At 41.7% G+C, this 22,215-nt stretch overlaps 1 protein-coding gene across 3 annotated transcripts in view; it reads right to left on the bottom strand.

The window, feature by feature from the left end:
• Positions 1–22,215, bottom strand: part of CAPSL (calcyphosine like) — a 42,804-nt gene that overhangs the window by 4,389 nt on the left and 16,200 nt on the right. Inside the window, exons 2-6 of one of the 3 annotated variants that reach the window (XM_045038147.1) lie at positions 18,246–18,382; positions 15,216–15,393; positions 14,717–14,926; positions 9,809–9,912; positions 1,528–2,112 (exon numbers count right to left, since the gene is read on the bottom strand). In XM_045038147.1, the coding sequence (XP_044894082.1) occupies positions 9,811–9,912; positions 14,717–14,926; positions 15,216–15,393; positions 18,246–18,382 (627 nt within the window). In that variant the 3' untranslated portion in view covers positions 1,528–2,112; positions 9,809–9,810. Of the gene's footprint in view, positions 1–1,527; positions 2,113–3,637; positions 5,424–9,808; positions 9,913–14,716; positions 14,927–15,215; positions 15,394–18,245; positions 18,383–22,215 lie in introns of those variants that run through there. The other 2 variants (XM_045038148.1, XM_045038146.1) reach the window with 2 other exon arrangements.

Below are 22,215 nucleotides of genomic sequence, written 5' to 3'. Positions count from 1 at the left end.
TCAAACATTACCCTAACAGGGGCGCCTGGGTGGCGCAGTCGGTTAAGCGTCCGACTTCAGCCAGGTCACGATCTCGAGGTCTGTGAGTTCGAGCCCCGCGTCAGGCTCTGGGCTGATGGATCGGAGCCTGGAGCCTGTTTCCAATTCTGTGTCTCCCTCTCTCTCTCTGCCCCTCCTCCGTTCATGCTCTGTCTCTCTCTGTCCCAAAAATAAATAAACGTTGAAAAAAAAAATTAAAATGTCAAACATTACCCTAACATGCCATAGTAGTTGAATGGCTTGGCATTCCAGTTTTAGCAACCATTGCTATGAGCTTGCTCAGTGTAGTCCCTCTTGAGCAACGACCTACTCTCGGTGGACTGACACATTCAGATCCTTGAAGCTGGAAGGCTGTGGAACTCAGCCCGGAGCTGTGAGAAATTCTCCAATTAGAATGTCACCACACAAGGTCTCTTGGAAGTGCTATTTCTCTCCTACACATGCCTGCGAGGCACATACATTTTCTTGATGCTTCCTTCATATTTTCAGAACTTCAAGACAAAGAAAGGATGGCTCAGCAGTCAAAAATCACAAATTATGATGGCCAACTAGAGATGGAAAAATAATAAACCATAAGTACTGGAAATGTACAGGCTGGTATCTCTATCCATTGTAACTTGAAGTGTTACCTGAAAACCAGAGGCATCAATATCACAGAGAAGCTTGTTAACAAGTTAAAGTTTGAACCCCAATCCAGCCTTCTGAAATAGCATTAGCATTTTAACAAGAGTCTCTGGTGATTTGGGTACTCATTAAAAAGTTCGAGAAGTGGGGCACCTGGGTAGTCAGTTGGTTGAGTGTCTGACTCTTGGTTTAGGCTTAGGTAGTGACCTCATGGTTTGTGAGTTTGAGCCCTATGTTGGTCTCTGTACTGACAGGGCAAAGCCTGCTTAGGATTCTTTCTCTCCCTCTCTCTCTCTCTCCCTCCCCCACTTGCACTCTCTCTTTCTCCCAAAATAAATATTTAAAAAAAAATTTTTTTTAAGTTTGAGAAGCACAGCATCAGCCTTTCCTCTCCTCTCCCACTTCATTTCTTCATCTTTTCAAGGTGAAGAGCCTGTGGTTATATGAGTAATCAATTCCCAGCCACTTTTGTTTCCCAAGAAGCAGATATTAGAGGAAGAGAAATGGGTCCGGAAACCTGGTATCACCTGCCTTGTGAAGGAGCCTAAATGTAGGTTCCAAAGATGAATTCCCAAAACATTTTCAAAGTCCTCCTCATCAATTTACCTTAAAGCTCCAGAAAGTATCCAAAGCTTCTTATAAGCCCATCGATTTCCCTGTGCACTGCTTTTTATCCTAATAGGCCAACCCAGGAAGTGATCCCACTCCATGAAAACCCAGCCTTCAACTAAGAGGGCCAACTGAGCTCACCCTCCTTTTGTCCCCAGAATCACTTATGTCCCCGTTCATTCATGTGTGGGAATTTGCTGACTTTAAATCCCTGGATCAAAATATGAAAATAGGGGGGTAAAAAAAGCCACTAAATTTCAGAATAAAATAAATTTTATTTGCATTCACCAAGAGACACATTAAAATAAGTAAGCTCAGGATATTTTACACAGTCAGATGTTCCTCCAATCCTTTTATCATCACCTCCTGCTAAAGACTCCAAAGACAACAAATAAGTGAAAGTTGGGGAGCCACCTACATGTACACCTATAAGAGAAACAACTATAACAAGAAATACATGATTTCACCTAAGACCCACTTTCCAGCCTCACTCCATGGCTTCCTTTCTTCCTTCTGTTCTTCCTTTCTTTCTGATTTAAATATATATCCTAGGCATTTAAGAATATGGATATGTTCCAGGCAATTAAGTAAGATGACTGAAGATCTATTGCTTTTCATAGGCTAGCTTTTTCAGAAACTTCAGTTTATATTCTATCAAAAATCTATCGCAATGGACTTCTTTCAAAGTCATTCCACTCTCTGAGAGTCCATGATTTCCAAAAGAATTAATAGACAGTGTCATAATCTCCAGGATTTTGTCATCATTAAAATGAAATAGGCGTCGGTGTCAATAGAAGCACTAACACCAGCGTAATAGTTCAAAAATTCTTCTTTTGAAACCTGGTGGGGGGGGGGGGGGGATAAAGCAAGGGGAAAATAAGGAAATGGTGTCAAAACATGTGAGTCTTAGTAGAGCATTTTACACTCTCCCTGAAATGTTTTCTATTGAGTCTGAATTGCCATTGGCAATCAAGAAACTCAGGTAATTGGGGATCAGGGTACCTGGCTTTCCTTTCCCCTCTAAGGTGGGGCATTTGCAAGATTTGCCAGCCCACTGGCCATCATTTTTTTTGCATTAAGATAAAAAATGTTTAGGGGCGCCTGGGTGGCGCAGTCGGTTAAGCGTCCGACTTCAGCCAGGTCACGATCTCGCGGTCCGTGAGTTCGAGCCCCGCGTCAGGCTCTGGGCTGATGGCTCAGAGCCTGGAGCCTGTTTCCGATTCTGTGTCTCCCTCTCTCTCTCTGCCCCTCCCCCGTTCATGCTCTGTCTCTCTCTGTCCCAAAAATAAATCAAAACGTTGAAGAAAAAAAAAATTAAAAAAAAAAAAAAAGATAAAAAATGTTTAGAACTGTGCTATCCAGTACAGTAGCCACTAGTCACATACGGCTTTTAAATTTAAATTGGTTAAAATTAAACATAATGAAAAATTGAATTCCTCAATTGAACTAGCCACATTAAAAAATTTTTTTTTTCTTTCAACATTTATTTTTGGGACAGAGAGAGACAGAGCATGAACGGGGGAGGGGCAGAGAGAGAGGGAGACACAGAATCAGAAACAGGCTCCAGGCTCTGAGCCATCAGCCCAGAGCCTGACGCAGGGCTCGAACTCACGGACCGCGAGATCGTGACCTGGCTGAAGTCGGACGCTTAACCAACTGCACCACCCAGGCGCCCTGAACTAGCCACATTTAAACTGCTCAGTAGCCATATGTGGCTAGTGGCTGACATCTTGGAGAGCACAGATGTAGAATATTTCCATCATCACAGAAGTTTCTATGAGAAAGCACTACTTTAGAGCATCCTTTGTATGATTGCACCTGTGATTATTATTAGTACATTAGGATAGAGAAATTTACAGCATAAATGCACAGAAAAAAAAAAGCTCTTTAGGGAAAGTTTAGACTGATCACATAAGTAAGGATAGAACTAGACAGTGGGGGCACTTTCCAGGATCCTTGGTCACCCAGGAATCCATGATGCCTGGTATTCAATAGCAGAGGGCAAGGAACTAGCCATATAAGAAGTGCTAGAAGGCCAATTTCTCAATTTGGTCAGGATACATGTTAGCATTTCATAGTTGGCCCTGTGCCTCCTACAATGGGAAACGAGAAAGTAAAAGAGCAGGAATCAGCCCCTAGGTTCCATTTCTCTCTCATCCCTCTTAACCACCCCCATTCCTCAATACCAGCACATAGAGTAATTCTATTGCCCACAGTCCTAGGGGCACCACTCAGAGGCTGAGCATTGTGGGAACTTGCTTGGCCCACTAGACAGAAGTAGTCCAAGCCTGCAAGAAAATGAATGTTAACATAAAATTTTCAAACTCTCATTCTTGGCTGTCAAAATAATGTGGGTTTTTTTTTGGGGGGGGGGTGGATTACATTTTGTTCTTTTAAAAACATGAGCAAGTACAGTTTGAACAGGGCCTCATCATTTTCAAAGAATAAATTCCATAACCTGAAACTGAAATATCACACACATAACATTTTTAAATGATCCAAAAGCACCATCTAGGAAGTAAACTTTTAAAGAAGCATGATATGTAACATGTTAGCTAATTAAGAAGAAATAGATTTTAGAAAGACCTTAAAACAGAAATAAAAACTAGATGAACTCTTTTACTACAAGGGTCGTTAATGTTTTCCAGCCTTAAATTGAAGAAATTCTATTAAATCAGAATCATGTTAATGGCAAGGCACGGTATGATAAAATAACAATGACAAAGTTGTTATTATATATTTAAACCATATCTAATTTTGTAACTCAAAAACTTCTCAATTTCTGGTTCCTTGAAGTAATATCCTAACTATTGCTTTTATGACAAATTCTTACTTTCAATGCATATGTAGCTTACTACTATAAGCATGTATAACTTTTTAAACAAATTATTTTAAAATTTATAGCATAAATGTCATGGAAATTGTGCCTTATAAAACATTGTTATTTCAGCTTCAATTTCTATTTAAAATACAATCAGGATAGGATTTACATATAAGAATGCCTCAATATCTAGAAAATAGTTTGTGTTACGTACAGTTGCATAAATAAAGCTTTGCCATCAAACAATTGGCCTAGGACGGTTTTGAGATATGTGGGAACTTTTTAGCACTAGCCTACTAATGGCATCCATATGCAAATAGATATCTCCAAGTACCTATAAAACACACATGAATGTAGGTAAGCACAGCTCCTATAATCTTTATATACTGACCTGCTCATTCTCTTTAGTATAGATGAAACAAAAGTAAATTTTGATTCAAACCCTATCTAAATGAACTCAATTAGCAAAGTTAAATTAATGGTGATTTATGGTATTTACTGTGCAGCTTCAAAGATAATCTTAAATAAATGAATGCTGAATGATATTGCTAAATGAGATTTGAGGCATGACTAAGTATGCAATCTGTGGAACAGAATTTAATTTCCAGTCCCCCTTGGAAACTAAAAGAATGATCTGGGTCTCATTAAGTCAGTGCCTGACGTTTGGTAATGCCCTGCATTTCTGTTGCACTTTATCCCATCAAGGTGGAAGTGCTTTGGGGCTCCCTATAACCGTGGCAAGAGCAAACTACTCTGCCATCTGTCATTTTCTCTCAATTATGGGTTCCTTTCCTGCTCTAAGGCTCTCTCCGAGCACTGATTGTCATCAGTTCCGCATGTGGCCTAAGTGTTTCTAGGAGACAAGCAACTCAAACCTTTCAAATTGAAGATCGAGATGTTCCCAGAATCAATACCAGTGTCTGAGCGCCAAATTTTAAGGTTGGTAAAAAAAAAAAAGAAAAAGAAAAAGTAACTCAAGTCTTTCATGACAGGATTACAAGCTACATACTCAGGTCTGGCTTCAAATTTCAGGTGCTTGAGCTCTGAGTCACAGGGTCCATCTTAAATTTATTATGGGACCTAGAGCAGAATGAAACTGGAGATGAATGATAGTTACATGGGCAGCGTAATGGGTATGACCCTGTGCATATCTTGGCTATCTGCCACTTGACCCCATGTTGGGAGTGAGAGTGGGAACAGGAAACCCACGGCGCTCACAGGAACTTTGGTGAAACAGAAATTGCATCACCCGTGTTCAATGGCTGCTAGGATTTGTGTAACACTCCAGAGAAACCATAAATAAATTCCACTTATGAAGAGGAAGAAGAATCTAGAACAAAAGAAAATAGACCATTACATTAGGAGATTTTTCTTTCCCTGATACAATATACCTTTCTGGTAGTTGCCAGGTCCATTATCAAAACCTCAGCTAATGGTTGGTGGCTCATAGTTTCAGTGTCTTGCACTCCTAACGAGCACCTTCCACTCTATTCTGCTGAGGGAAGATACTGGCTTTGGCGAAGCAGGTGTGAAAATAAAACAAGAAGGTCATGCTATTCTCAGAGAGGAAGAGCTGCTTCACCACAACCTCTCACCGCACCAACTGAGGTGGCAAAAGAACTCTTCTCACACAGCAGTGTTCTCAGAACCCCCATCAATCATTTGTTTATGTTTCTTCCAACAGATTTCACCCGTCATCTGTTTTACAAGACATAATTTTAGAGGATTCATTTAGTGAGCTTTTTTATGAGAAGAAAAGAACTGGCTATCTCCATCAAGGTTATATAGTTTCCACATCAGCGACCTGGAAGAGTAGGATCATGCTTAGAGACATTGGCTTTCAAAAAGATCAATTATATGAAGATAACATTATATGACAACCTATCAGATCCTTGGCCCCTTTGTTTTTCCTTGAATCATAAGCATTTCTGAAATGTAAAACTTTGCTGCTTCTTTCAACAAGCTCTTGATTTAAAAGAACAGCCTATAATTTCCAAGAAAGCCATTCTATGGACTGAACTGAGAAATTGGAACTGCCATGATTCTCTATGCCCCAGAGAGTTGTGCATAAATCCAAAAGGGTATAGCGCTCAGAGGTGTTAGTAGAATTTCATGAAAGGGGAGCAGAAAGGCACCCACACACCAGCCAAAAATGCATTTGGTTAATTTCATCTCTCCACTTGATTAAACATCAGCAGAACAAATTCCATCTGTTGGGTGCCTATAGAGGCTTGAATCATTACCTGCTTGTACTCTTGTGGCTCAGTGAGGCAATCCACACTGGCCAAGAGAAGTGAAAGGCAGACACAATGGTCTGCTTCCAAGAACAGAAGAGTATTTTCCTGACATTGTCTTGATAGATTGTCTACATTCAACAAATTTTCTACATGCTCTGCAACACACTGCCATATAAAGCGCTGCAACTGTCTTGGCTTCAGTGCCTATGTTTCCTCTCTGATATCTTAGCTCTGGGCTATTAGTTTGGTTTGAAAGCCAGTGGTTTTATTTACATTCATTCTAGCTCCTTCCTCTATCCCCACAGCCTAGAGTAGAACAGGGCACATAGCAGTGACTCAATACATATTTACCAGTGGGATGTATTCAATCTAACACTGTGATGTGACAAAGCCAATCTACAGCCTACTTGGGGGGGGGGGGGGGGGGAGGGGCAGCTCTGCCTTAGAAAGCTGCTACTAGGGTATGAAGTGTTACTCCATGCTGCCACCAAACCAACAGCCATACATCAGCCTCCAGGGTGCCATTTGGGTCTGGGAAGAAAAATTCTATCAAGGTTTGAATGTCTATGAATGTCAGAAAATTAGCCGTGCAGAATGACAGGAGGAATTCTGCCCTAGACTATGGCACCAACGTTTCTTGAATTACTCACCTGTGCTTCTGAAGGGAACTCAGGCAGGATGTGAACCAGCCCTTGAAGAGAGGCTGAGTTAGGGTCACCCCTCCCTTCCTCCCTAGGGTTGGCTTTAGGGGGAGCTAGAACCCAGATACAGTACTGATATTGGCGGCTTATTCTGAGCAATTACGATTCTCAGAATATTCACATACACTGTTTCTGTTTCAGGAGAAGCTACTAAATTCACCCTCTTATCTTTGGCTTGTATGTTTACTTGCTCTCTGGGGTTCAGACCCAACAGGTAAGGTGCTCCTACGGGTTATTTTGGAGATTTTTTTATCGTGTTTTATCTACTTTTTAATTTGCAAATGGAGTAAAATTTAAATTGTGAAAGTCAAATAAACAAAAACTACATCCAGAAAAGTATTAGCAAATGATTTTTCTTAAATGACTCTTCTCTGTTCCTCCCACTGCTACCAGAAGGAATAGAGTTAAATAATGAGTTAAATTTATAATACAGTTAAATTTATAATAATCGAGTTAAATTTCTGACTAGGCCAGAAATCACAGAGAAGCCTCAAAATAGGAGTGGAGTGATCCTTGATGATCAACTTGCTAGATCTTGTTTACAGGGGTGGAGGGAGGAGGGGGGTAGGGGAGAGGCCCTTGGGGGAATCCTCACTTTTGGGCCCACAACCTGACCTGCTAGAAGAGAGATAACTGAATGTGACCAAACAGACTGTGAGGCACGTGTTATCTAAAATCTGAGAGAATGGCCTGTGCCCCATTTAGACAGGAAGTAAAAATATGACTGGGGGAGACGAAGCTGATAGCTATGACCTAGTCCTTGTTCAGAATCACATGCTAACTCTATGTCCCCAGTTAAGCAGAGGTATGAGTCATTCCTAGAATCAAAGACACAGATCTATCTAGAGCAGTAGGCTTGAAACTGCCCATGGCCAGGAAACCAGGAACCTCTCCTTAGCCACGACTGGCAAAGTACAGGTTACAGAAAACATGGATATTTTTCTGATACAGCCCATCACAATTTCTACTGGATTTCTGCCTCATTTCTACATATTTCTTCATAATACTTGGCATCTTTCAGCCTTCCAATCTTTATATAAGCCTAGATAATAAGTCCAGTGGAAAACCAAACTTTTGTAATTAATTTCTGAAAAACTAGCTTCCCAAAATTTGGGGGTGCTCCCATCCTCAAGAAAAAGGTCACTTTTCCAGTCTGTCATCAGAGTCTGTGGGAGTTTGGCTTCTTGACAACAAGCAAACTGCCATGATTCTCATCTGGAAACACCTGCTCTAAACACAAATTTTAAATCAAAGTATATCTTGATCTAGACTTCCAAGTCTGTGAGATAAAAGTAAACAAGTGAATTAGTACAAAATATGGCAAGTGTGCTTGACCCTAATTCTAGAGCCACTTAAATACATGGGATCTTAACTATTATCCCAATGCATGCCCCCAAGCCAGGGGATGAGTACAGCCAGGGACAGAGGAGACAAAAAAGGATGGCCCTGATAACAAGGCAGGTGGTAATTACCTCCAGCATCACAGCCAAAGGGCTGATCACTGTGTTTTTATCTCTGACCCCAGACACAGAACACATAGAAGGAGAGTGATAGTTTCAACATCTATTTCCTAACAGCTGAAGCTGCCTTTGCTTCGAAGTCTTTCATGGGAAGATTCTTGCACATTGACAATATAAAGCCAAAGCTTAGAGCTGGAAGGAGAATACTTTGGGCCATAAAGTGTCAAGATGGAACACACTCTTTGGAGTAGGACTGTGACCCTTGTCTATGTCATACCCCACCCTCTTGTGATGGTGGGAATGTCAACATCATTGGCCCATGGTAGGCCCATGGTGAACATTCCACCGGACAAAGGTTTGATGATACAATCTGCTCACTCACTAAACAAGAGGTCCCCCATAAAATCTGAGAGCACAGCCCAGCCTCAAATTTTAACCACAGGGATGGTCCTAGCTCTACTGCTCAAGGAAATGGCCTCCCATCTCACAGAAGCTTTAGATGACCCAAAAATGTCATTCTAATCTATTCACCACACCAAGGCTTCCCTAAACCACGGGCAGAGAAACTCAAGATTCAGGTATAAAAATTGAGGCTAATGTGTGTTCTCTTCTGGTACCCAATTTGTAACTGAAGCTCTTAAAGTCAGGGGGGTGCCTGGGTGGCTCAGTCAGTTAGACATCTGACTCTTGGTTTCAGCTCAGGTCATGATCTCACAGTTCATGAGTTTGAGCCCCTCATCTGTCTCCTCTGCGATGATAGCATGGAGTCTGCTTGGGATTGTCTCTCTCTCCCTGTCTCTCTCTGCCCCTCCCCCATTCATGTGTGCTTGTGAGCTCTCTCTCTCCCTCTCTCTGTCTCTCTCTTGCCAAATAAATAAATAAACTTAAAGAAAATTTACAGTCAGTCATAAAAACAGATGAATTCTCACACCTAGAAATAAACCATCTAAAAGGATGTGGAGAAAGACTGTGGGTGTGTGGGTGGGAATTATAATTAAAATACTCAAACTTTTATTAATGGCCAAAGAAGGCACCTAATGTCTATTAGACACATGTATGTATCCTAGAGCCTGGCTCTAAGAGCTTTCCAAATCTTATTTTAATTAATTCCTATACTAGAGCTAAGGAAACAGTTTCAGAGAAGTTAAGTCACAGTTAACTACATAGTGTAATGCCTGCCCTAGAAAATGCAGTGTGTGTTGATAGGGAAGAATCACTGGGATGAACATGAAATCAAATGTGATCCTGGTTTGGGGCTGATGTTTAGTCATTTGGAGCCATGTGGCTGCACCCAATGCCCTGGTCCCCAGATCCTACATTTAGAGCTTCCAGGCAGTTCTCATCATGATGATGAAATACACATCAGTGTCAATGGATGCGCTCACCCCTGCATAGTAGTTCATAAACTCCTCGGGGGTCACCTGCAGTAGAAAAGTCAGAAACAAAAACATAACTTTGCTTCCCACCACTTCAATGGAAGCATATTTCTAGTACCTGTAAATGGGAGGGGAACTTTGGTCAAGGAAGTTTTTTAATGACACAGATCAAGAATAGATCTCAGACAAGAGCAGAGTCAAGCTGAGGATGGCCTTGATGGGTGGCAGAGGGGAAGATGAATAGAAAATCTTGAAAATTTCCACACCAACCTAAATGGAAAGTGAAACATAGGTTCTCGCCTCTCTTTAAGAGCAGGAACCCATCTGTTCGGATCAGTGAGACTGAAATTCAGAGCAAGAAACAAGTTTCTTTAGCTGTAGTTAGTACAGGCTTTCTGTGACACATCAGAAACAACACGGCATGCCCTGGGGTCGAGGCAAGTAATGTGTTACCTTTTAGAAAGTGGAATTCTGTCCTGTGGATAAAGAAATAGATTTATAGTTAAATCCTCCTTAACTTCATGCTTTTTTAAGATAGAAATTACTCATTCAAGGCACAAAGTGAGTGAAAAAAGTCGCCCCTCCTCCATGCCCCCTCACACTAGCCTGGGTTCTCTCCATCCTGTTCTTAGAACTGTCTCTTTGGTATAGCAACCAATGTGTTTTTCCAGGCTAGATTTTATATCACTTTACTGCTAGAAAGAAGAAACAGGTATCGATCTTATTTTTTAATAGCTGTCGGTGATATGTACACTGCAATTCAACCATAGTAGCTGACAGGATTAGTTGACTCAGAGAAGGAATTGTCTTCCTGTTGGAAGGATCTCTGTGAGCAATCAGTGTAACCCAAAGTACAGCCCTGCTTCCATGGGAGGACACAGACACAACAACAATGGCTGGGCAATTTGTTGTTCTCTAATTAGCCCTCAATTAAAAATTTTTTTAACGTTTATTTATTTTTGAGAGAGAGAGAGAGAGAGAGAGAGAGAGAGAGAGAGATCGCGCGCACGCGCACAAGAGGGGGAAGGGCAGAGAGAGAGAGAGAGGGAGACACAGAATGCAAAGCAGGCTCCAGGCTCTGAGTTGTCAGCACAGAGCCCCATGCGGGGCTCAAACTCACAAGCCTTGAGATCATGACCTGAGCCAAAGTCGGCCTCTTAACCAACTGAGCCACTGAGGCACCCCTAGTCAGCCCTCAATTTTAAATGTCATGAAAGATTAAAAACATCAAAAAGTGAAATCCATAAATAATTCAAAACCCCCCTTCCAGAGTGCCTAGTTATGTCTTCTAATAATCATATGAGCTGATCGACACACTTGCCTTTTTTACTGTAATCATAAGTGAACAGAGAAAAAAAAAGTCAGGGGATGAAATTTCTCTCCCTGTACTTACCCCCTGCCCCACCACCCACAAAATAGTAAAAAGCAGAAGGAAGAAAGTCATTGGACTGAACTAATAGTTGAGCTGGGCTTTTCGATGGTCTGGAAGTAGAAATAAATATGTGCATAGCTTTTGTTAAAATTAGAATACCATCAGTGTTCTCCTTTGTTCAATTTCTTTACGTATGTCCTCCTTTGCATTTCCCAGTTATCCAGCATTAAACCTTCCAGAAGTCAGATTATGTAAAACCAGACATCAGAGCTAATATATTTGATCATTTCAGAAAAGGCCATCAGTTATTCTTAGTGAAGTGTTTGCTTGTTTCCTGAGACTCAATTTATACTCAGAATGGCCTGAATGACAAATCCTATAATTTCCCCAAGTTTTCCCTCATTGTAGTAAATTAATTTTCAGTCATAATAACTACTCCTACTTAATTATTTTGTTTGACATTAGTAAAATGGAGAGAATGGACACCTCTGCTTTTGATCAGCCTCTTGACTATGCTACCGTGAATTGACAGAATATTCGTTATATAATGGAGAAGGTCCTGAATGGGAGCATTGGAAATATTTGAGTCATGGTACAGAACACAGTACCTTTTTCTCTGTTTCAGACTGATTAGAAAAATCATAAAATAAGTTCAGGTTATTTATATACACTCAGTAATATATTTAAAATATTTTTAATTATTAAAAAATTTCTATATGAGAGAAGACTGTAAGACCCATATTTGCTCAAAGGCTAATCTACTTCTGACATCTAAAAAATATATTTGTAATTGTAAAATAACATATATAAATGAAAACTTCCAAACCTAGATATTAAAAAAAGGAAGAAGTGGAGCACCCCAGTGGCACAGTGGGTTAAGAGTCTCCCTCTTGATTTTGACTCAGGTCATGATCTCACAGTTCGTGAGTTTGAGCCCCGTGTTGGGCTCTGCACTGCCAGTGGTTGGAATTCTCTGTCTTCTTCTCTCTCTGCCCCTCCCCTGCTCACACGCTCTCTCCTTCTCTCTCTGTCAAAGTAAATAAACATTTTAAAAAATTAAAAAATAAAAATAAAAAAGTAAGAAATGAAAATCTCACCCAACTAGGGTGGGTTTTAGGGATAGAATTAGAGTGAGGAAGGTTCACTTCATACACGATTTGGTTGCTTTCATACCTCTATCCATATGGCTTCTGGTGTACAGAGGGCTCTGAGGATGGGGTGTGAGGATTATTAACACAGGATCCATTACATCAAAATCCATGACTGCTACAAACTCAGGAGTTTTTATGACTACCTGAGAACTTAGCCCAAACTATTAAAAGTTCACAAATTTCAGCATCATAATGAGTATGCTAAATTTATTGGCTTATTCTAAATTCTGTCTTATTTGGATATCCGCTACATTTTTTAGCCATATATGAGTGCACTGGCTTCAAGCATAGCTAGCTATGCTTCACCATAAGAAATCTTAATGTATAAAACAACTCAATTTGGAAAATCTCACTTAAGGACTGATTCTTCTCTTTATAAAAGAATTTATCGTGGAGTTTTACATCAATAGTTCTTTGTGTGTTTAAAATATGATTCAATGAACAAAAGTTTGAATTCCACATCACTTTCCAAAAATATTTTCATTACGTATTTTAAGACCCTTAGTACTATATCCAGTAGATAAGTAGTCAATAAATGATCCAGCTCCATAATTATGCCAAATGAGGTTCATTTGCATATTATATGTAGTAATTAAAAAGTACTTCTGAATCTTTTAGAGACAATGATCTCAAATATGAATGTGAATAAGAGCCATCTGGGGTACTTACTAAAACTGTAAATCCTTGATCCCCACCCAAAAATAATCAGATTCTGTAGTTCTGCAGTACAGCCAGCAATGTACGTTATTAATACGTAGCCTGGATGATGATCATGCACAGTCAGCTGGATATTAACACAGTGTCTGTGATAGTCAGGTGATAGCAAATGCTGTAACTACTAAAAACCCCAATGACCTTTATGAGTATTTGAGAACTTAAGATGGCTTGTTAAAATAAATGTCAAAAGGGACAGAAGTGGGAACTTTAAATCAGCTGAATCATAACAACTGGCTACTTTGACTTGGGGTAGAGAAAAGAGCAGCTGAGGTTTCCCCTGGCAACGAGGAGAAGGAACCACCTGCAGAGAGGAGGCAAGTACACCCTGGGATCTCATGTAGAGGCGGGCTAATTTGGGGAAATGGCAGTTGACTATTTTTCCACTGCCATTTCAGAGATCAAAGACCAGCAATGTTGGAAGAAAACATATGGTTTGGTTCTGTTACTTCTGTCCCTAAGCATTAGGCTCCCCTGAGAATCTAGCCCCCCCCCCGCCCTTTTTTTAATCCACCTCTCTAATCCTTCAACTAAAATGAAGGGTATTTCTCTGTCCCCAACAGGAAAATGTCAGTAGGAAGGAAAGAAAGGCTGCCTTACTACTCCCCTAACCCCTTGCTAATTAGACTCACTATGAAGTTTCATGGAAAAAGTTGGGAGAAACTCCCTTAAGAAGGGGAAGCCTTGCTTCCTATTCCTATCATTAATATCTTTTCTTCCTGCCCAGTGCCCCACTACTCCTTCCTGTGTGACACAGGGGTTCTGAGTAACCCTCCCCAGGCGTCTGCTGGTGCTGACTGTGGACCAAGTAGAACACTCCCTTCCCCATCATCAGGGCCTTTAGGACACCTAAGACCAGAACTGGTTCTGAGTTCAAAAGCCCACTTAAGCCTGTTGATAAAAGACAGATGACATTGTCATCTCAGCCTAGGGAGACAACATCACAGTTGCAGAGATGTAATTCCTTACCCTACCAAGCTATGTGTTCATAACTTGAAGATACCATTCATGGAGATGGTGTTTTTAAGTTCACTATAGTTTAGAAATGCAAGTTAATCTCAAGCCTACTCAAGACAAAATCGAAGTAAATTCTGTTATCTGGCATTCCCTTTACTGAAAGCTTCCCTTAAATGGCATTTCCACACAGCAAAGTGTGATAACAAATGATACTGTAAGGATGAGTGCGAAAAGCACTTCAATATCTTGAAATACCTTGTGAATCATGTTCCAAAAAATTAAATCATGGTTTCATTTTGAAGTTAAATAGGCTTTACCCTACTCGAGTTCATTGGAATATGGCTGGCTAAGTATGGTAAACATAAGTAACCGTGCAATGGAGTGTTAAATCAAAACATTGTGTTCTTCAGATGATGGGTATTTAGCTATATGTGGACCTCTCACCAATATATATATATCACATATATATCATATATCACACACACATATATCATCACTTTAGTTGCCAACTTTCTAAATAGTCTCTAAGGAGATATTTTACTCCTATTTATAATGAATATGCTATAAGTACTTTTTAAGGCTTTGGACCTATTTCCTAATTTCAATGACAAATTCAACAGAAGAAACTTCACTTAGGTTAAGCTCTTTTACTTACCAATCCATCTTTGTCATAGGGTGAATCAAAGTTATCCAGAAACTTCCTGAATACTTGTTCTTCGGTCCATTCTCCATTTTGGTACTTAGGATGGTGTTTCGCATTATACACTTCACGAAGATCTTCAATCGTTATAACTCCATCTCCGGTCTTGTCTAACTTCCTAAAAGCTTGCATAATTACCTCTTTCCTGGCTCTAGACATTGGAGGCTAGATAAATAGAAAAAAAAACACACACAAACACAGACAACACAAGCAAATGAGCTTTTTTTATAAGATATATGATGAAATATCTGATTCCTCTCAGTAGTATGAAATTGTGTGCTGTTAAATGACATGCATTATGGTTACTCCAAAAAGTCCCTAAACCTGTTATCAATCTCTTTCCCATCTCCTCCACAGCACAGTAACAACTTCTGAAAACAAAACCTCAAAATAACCAACCCAAACCACGTGAAAGCCAAACTCAGAAGATACACTGATTCATGAGGCCACTTACTCTTAATGTGAGAAGAAATTCATTGAAGTCTATTGTTCCATTTCCATCTTTATCAAACCTCCGGAAGAGCTCTTCTGCCTCTTCCTTTTCCATGACCACAGCATAATCATTTAGTCCTTTCAAAAATTCTTTGAAATCAAGGGTCCGGTTGGTATTGTCATCCATAATTCGAAACACTCTGAAGAAAATGCACACACACATACACACACACACACACACACAGGAAAGAAAAGAACATAGAATAAGATGTAAGCACAAAGATTTAAAAATAAACCACTCTCAACGTTATTCAAAGTAAAATACAGAAGCCCTAGATTCTTGTCTGTACTCTCCTTCCAAAATTGGAGAGCCTCTTCCCAGAATCTCATAAAAGGAAAACCTTAAAAGAAAATGTACTATGTGATTCTAATTCTACGACATTCTGCAAAAGGCAAAACTATACATACAATAAAAAGAAAAAGGAAGGAAGGAAGAGAATAGGTGGAGCAACAGGGAACTTTTAGGACAGTGAAACTATTCTCTATGATGGTGGATACATGATATACTTGCTAAAGCCCAAACTATAATGGTGGATACATGATATACTTGCTAAAGCCCATAGAACTGTAGACTACAAAGAATAAAATTTAATGTATACAAATTTTAAAATAACTATTTGGGAGGTCAGGGGATCCCAGGAAGGAATGCACAGTGACAAGAGAACTCAACTGTATTACAAAAGTTTGAAACAACCTCACTGAAAGGGGGTGGGGGGGGGCCATGGAGTATGAAGGTGCTGACTTAAGTAGCTGTGGAGATGGGAGTCTGTAGGACTAAAGGCAAAAGGAACTGCACATAAGCACTGGACTCTAGTTGATAATAATATTTCCCATGGAGATTTGAGTTAACAATTCTGACATTGCTATAAGGTACACTGGAATTGAACAATTAAGTAAATAGATGGCAGATGGTGGGAGCCAGATTTATCACTGTTGAAATGGGAATTTATAGATAAGCCAGGGGAGGAGGCTAAATGGTCGGATGCATGTGGTAATGGGCTAGAGTTGGAGACATTAGTATGAACTCATGCTTAGCTTAATATAAACACAGATGATTACATATAAAGATATCTATAGATTGTACATATATTTACACATATACTTTCTTCTTCTGTCAGCTAAGAGAACCTAGAAGTAATACACCAGTAACAACAAGTACATCTAGAGCCTAGATCTTGATTTCTAATGCAATTATCCAATAAAAAGAATCGGGCTTCTTGGAGAAATGTCTGATTCTAGGACTGGGACACGAAATACTCAAGATGAACTTGGAGTATCTTGTACAGAAAGTAAGGAAGCACTCAAAACAAACAAACAAATAAAAAAACTTAACAATGATGGGGATATGTCAAAGGGACATAGGAGCCAACTGAAAGAGCTTCTAAAGCTCAATTTTCTAGAGTTTGAGCAATAAAATAGTGTTAAATTGTAACACAAAGTATAAAATAAATATCCATGAGTCCATATGGGTTTAAATAAATGATTAAATAAATAAATAAATATTATTTAGAAAAGACAAATTTCCCTTGAGTAGAATTCCAAATAAATTATGCACATACGCTCTGTCCTCAAGAAGGGAAGCATACTCCCCACTTCCTAAGTGTGGCTTTGCATGGAGACTTCCTTCCTTCCAGTCCAGTATGGAATGGGGTTGGGGAGGAATGGTAACTCTACATGGGAAAAGCCAGACAAACACTACCTCAGCCAGGTGATCAAGGTCAATACCAATACCGATAAATCATGTTGACAGTATGTATCCTTGACATCATGTGATGAAAATGGCACTTTACTTTTGTGGTCCCATAAAGAGGAAAACTAGGGAGCAGCTTCCACTTGAGTTGAGGAAAGACTGAGGGAAGGGAAAAACTAGTAAAGGGGCCAAGGCAGAGCACACAGTGGAGCAAAAGGCCAAGGATGAGCCAATAGACTGGCTCACATTGGAAGGGCTAGGAGGGGTTGGGGGGTGGGTCGGCAGCAAGAGGGACTCAACTGAGTGGGCCAGTGAGTGGGACAGAGGGCAGTGTTCCTGAGGGGTTTGCACCACGGACAATAACATGGCTCCAGGATGAAAGACGTGGAGGTTGTAGGTTGGGGTGACACAGTATTGAAGAGAAATGGGCTAGTCTTCTCACTGGACTGTGACTGCCTGGGCCACCAGGGTCCACATACCCACAGCCTGGGCTTCTGACAGAGCCGGGCTTAGTCTGAGAATTTGAGACTATTAAAAGTGATGTCCCCAATGCTCAGTAAGTTCCTCACTGTAAGTGAAGCTGTCTATAACCTCCACATGTGAGGTCGGATGCCCCTGCTGTGGTGCCCTGTATTTCTCTAACCTACAACATCACCACGGAGATTCTGTTTTTTGTGACAGTCAATTTCCTTAGTCTAAGTCCTGCCTGGGGCCTGGAGAAGCCTTGTTCACCCACAAGCATACAAACACCTGGCCCATGGCAGGCATTCCATGCAGTCTGTTAAAAAGAGATCCTGCCAGTTGGAGGCTTACAATCTCTTTTTCCTTGGGTTTCCTGGTCCTGAGGACTTCTCACACTCTCAGAGGGCCAGAGGACAGGTCCTATGGAGTTGGGAGAAGCCCACTGGCAGTGAATATCCCACAGGCAATTCCAGTGCCCCCTGGAGGTCAGCAAGATGTGACTGCCTGAAAGCAACTTCCTCCCTCTTCCAAGCTCGCTTCCATTGTCAGTTTCTAGCAGAGTCCCTCTCCGCATCCTGCTGGGTGTCGCTGGGACCTGGGCACGCCTCTCTCTTCACTTCAAGTTGTCCCAGGGGCTGTGCTCTCATCTCTGACACAGCCTTGCTGAATCTGGGACTGAGAACCAAAAACGGTTACAAGATGCTTCAGAGATCAAGTCTTCCAAACTACATTTTACAAATAGGGAACTGAGACCCTAGGAGAATAAGACTCGGTCAAGGTCACACAGCCAGTATTAGCCTCACCTGGCAGTGTCCTTCCTCCCCATGGCCGGGACCCTACCTGCCAAGACCTTTGATGCCTGCGGAGCCCCTGGCCAGGCACTGCAGTCGGAGTCTTTCAATGGGATCGGTGGCCGTGGTGAGCTTCCTCTTGGACTGGATTGCCATCTCTCGGTCATGACGTGCCGTGCCCGCCATCTGACAGAAGAGTTCACAGCACATTAGCAGAGCTCGGCCTCTCACCTGCTTCTGGCCTACGGGGTGACAGCAGCCTCTCCAAGGAACAGCCTCGAACCTCTCAGAATTCCCAACTTTCATTTAGACCAACTATGTGCTCAGCATATTTCTTACTTACTTGTTTAGTCCAGAGAACATCTGATTTCTCCAGCCTGGACAACAGTTATAAATAAACAGCTTTTCCTAGATACACTTTCATATAGTTGAAACCCTCCTCCTGCCATAAAATAAAAAGTCTTACTTCCCTTTACTCTCCTTTTTGAGTCAAGCCTATATGCTTTATTCTCTTATTTAGCATTCTACATGTTCCCCTTTGACTCCACACTTAATATTCTCGTCTTTGGTCTAAATATTAACTATTATTGTTTCTGTCTTGACTGAGATTCTCAACACTGAATGATCCCTGCCAGGAGCCAGCATGTTTTGATTAACAGACTAGTGTCCATTAACACCTAGATTCTGAGGACAGAAAAGGGTAAATAGACACTAACTGTCTCCTGACAAATAGACATAATATTTATTTTTCTGCAGTTTGGCTTTTGTGATTTAAATATTCAGGAAGAGAAGAGTGGGTGCAGTGAAACATCCTCTCCTGAGAGGTCCCTGGCCACATACAGACTCCTGCAGTGGGGCTGGAGTTTTCAAAACCTGCACAAGAGTGGAAAGCATCCTGGCCTGGGAGCCTGGAGACGCGGCTCCAGGGACGTCTGAGCAAATCTCAAGGTCTCTGGTTTCTCCTCCTCTGTCAAATGGAAGGATTGGATTAAATGATCTGAAAGTTCCTCCCTATTCCAAAAACAACTAATCATCTTACGAGCTCACTGACCAATGTAAATGAGGGACTCTAGAAACTACTTTTTTTTTAATGTGAATTGTGAATGAGGGAGCAAGATGGTTGAAGGCTATGCAAACACAGCGTTCAAGATGCAGAAAGATGGTGTTAGAATGGATCTGCCCTTGGCTTAAGGGCCCCCCATCCCTGGCCAAGTGCTGATATTTCTCCTGAGCGCCACGTTAGGAGGGGATTCTTGTCATCAGAGAAGACAACTCTCAGATTAGCGCTCTCTAAAGCTGTTCCTCTCCAATACAAGCTATAAATTCTCCCCAACAAAGATCATATTGTTTAACTTTGGAGGGAGGGAAGCTCAGACTGAAAACAGACCGGAAGAGGTAAGTCAGGGATGCGCGTGCCTGACTGCCTCATTTCCTGCAGCACCTCCTAAGAGCCATCTTATGGGTTCCCTCCGCCTAGACCTGCATTCTAATTCACACTATATACATGCGAATGTGAGTAATTATTCTCAGTTCTCTTGGACACCAGGGCAAGAAGGAGGCCTTTGCCTGTTAGGTCGTGGCCTCTCTATTCCACATTAAGAAGAAATTGCTCTGACCAAAGCTATGTGGATCCTTCTTGGCTCCCTCCAGCACCAGGGGTACAGGTGTGCCAGAATTCCAGATGACCACACGCCCCGCTTTTGGAGACCTCCCTCTCAGCTCCTGAGGAGCCTTTCCCCAGCGCGTCCAGACTCTACTCCAACAATCTCATCCACAGCCCAGATCAACTGCCTTCCTGGCAGCACTCGTGTCCCTCAAACCTGCATTTTCTTGGTACTGTTTTGTCACCTGAGGTCGAGCTGACGACCCCAGGAGCTTGTTCCCAGCTTCTGGCCCTAGAGTCACCCCCCACAGAGTGCTCCAGACACTATCAGAATCTCCTCTTTCTGTACAAAAACATCAGTTCACTCCAGCCACCTCCTGCTCCCTTGCACATCCTCTCCTGAGGTACCTCTTAGTCCTGACCAGAGGCTGCTGGTGGTACCGGCCCCAGCCTCACCCCGCCTCCCTCCACTGGAGCAGGAAAGCAGCAACCCCCTGCCCTCCTCATTCTTAGACCCACCTCCGGGTCTGCTTTTTCCGGACCTGGTGTCCTTCCTGCCTCTGCCCCTTCCTCCGTACTACCCGTCCAGTGGTTCCCAGCCGCTCACCTCCCCCTCTGCATTTCCACTACTTCTCCCCTGTCTCTTTCACCCTCCCCTCCCCTCCCTGGTTTGCCACACCAGCCATGGCAGCAGGCAGGAGGGGAATGGAGAGACATACGGGCTACAAACCAGTAGTGGGAGAAGGCGAGATCCAGCTCCCATGTGTGTGAGACGGCAAGAGAAAGAACCCACGTGGGGCCCTATTTACACACCTTCAAGATAAAATTAATAACATCAATCCTAACATTGATTCTGCCCCCACCATGTGATAAGCATGTGCCCAGTCCTCATGAAAACCCTAGGAGCTGAATTGAAAACAGAAACTCAAACAAATACGCATACGTCATATTCACAGCAGCATTATTCACAATAGCCAAAAGGTAGAAACAACCCAAATGTCCATCCACAAACAAACAGATGAACAAAAGGTGGTTCAACTTGTCCCAGGCCACCAAGTTTCAAATGCGCTATTTCCACGTGACCCCAGATTTAGGATCATAGTAACAGTTATTTATCATGAGTTGTTTCCACACTACTGCCTACTCCTTTTGTGTAATAAGTGTAAACTTGACAAATGTGAGAATCTCCTCACTCACTGATTCAACAGATATTTGTTGGGTAGATAGTGTTGGTCAGATCTGCTAGGTGCTACGAACCTGAAGATGAACAAAGTTCTGTCCCTGTTCCTAGGGAGTCCAGACTTCCCTAGTGGGTAGAGAAAGGGAGGTACACATGGATTATCATGGAACAGTGAGAAAAGTACAATATTAATGCCTCAACAGAGAGCCACAGGAATTGGGGAAGTAGCCTGAGATGTGGGCATCAGGGGGTGAATAGCAATTTGACAGGCAGAGAGTGGGACAAAGCCACTAATGAGAGAAGAGACTACGTACAAAGGCAAGAGAGTAAAAGCATGCCACAGAATATTATTCAGTGATAAAAAGGAATGAGGTACTGACACGTGCTACAATGTGGGGGAATGTCAAAAACAGCACACTAAGTGAAAGAAGCCAGATACAAAATGTCACACGGTTGTACGATTCCATTCATTTGAAATATCCAGAAGAGTCAAATACGTAGAGACAACACCGCCTGGTCACGGCCAAGGCCTGGGGGAAGGCGGCAATGGGCAGTGACTGCTTAATAGGCATGGGCTTTAATGTTTTGGAACTCGATATGGGTGGTGGTTGCACAACATTATGAATATACAGTATATTTTTAAATGACTAATTTCATGTTATGTAAATTTTATCTCAATTAAAAAAAAACCCTATTAGCTAATCATAACTATGATTTCTATTTCACAGATAAAGCAAGTGGGGAGCAGTCGGTGTGGCTCCCAGGAATTCACACACCATGCGAGACCCTGAGTGACGGCCCTGGGTCCTGACCTCTGTCAGCAGACTAGGGAACTAAGGCGCGGGCTGGTAAAGCAACTTGGCCCAAAGTGCTGGCTCATACCCAAACATAGATCTTCTGACTTTCATGCAGACCTCTTTCAACTTCACCACCTTTGTGAAATAATATAAAAGAACCTCAAAGAACAGTTTGATGGAACCCACTCATAGGAGAGCAGGGTAGAGTCCAGGAAAACACCCTGCTGGTTCTATCTCCTGTACCTAACTGGACACAGTGACCATACTAACAGTTACCTCTGGAGTCGAATTTGATATATTCAGGAAAAAAAAAAACCACAAATTCTCTCCCGCCATCATACTTGAAATACCCATATTAAGCATTCTCTTTCATCATTTATTTACACATTTCATGGACAGTTAATAGGCTTTGTGTGCTGTTTTCAGGGCACCAGTGCTG

This window comes from Felis catus, chromosome A1 (genome assembly GCF_018350175.1).
Source record: "Felis catus isolate Fca126 chromosome A1, F.catus_Fca126_mat1.0, whole genome shotgun sequence".
Lineage (NCBI taxonomy): Eukaryota > Metazoa > Chordata > Mammalia > Carnivora > Felidae > Felis > Felis catus.
The sequence above is the reverse complement of the archived record's forward strand: the minus strand, read 5'-3'. Positions and strand labels throughout refer to the sequence as shown.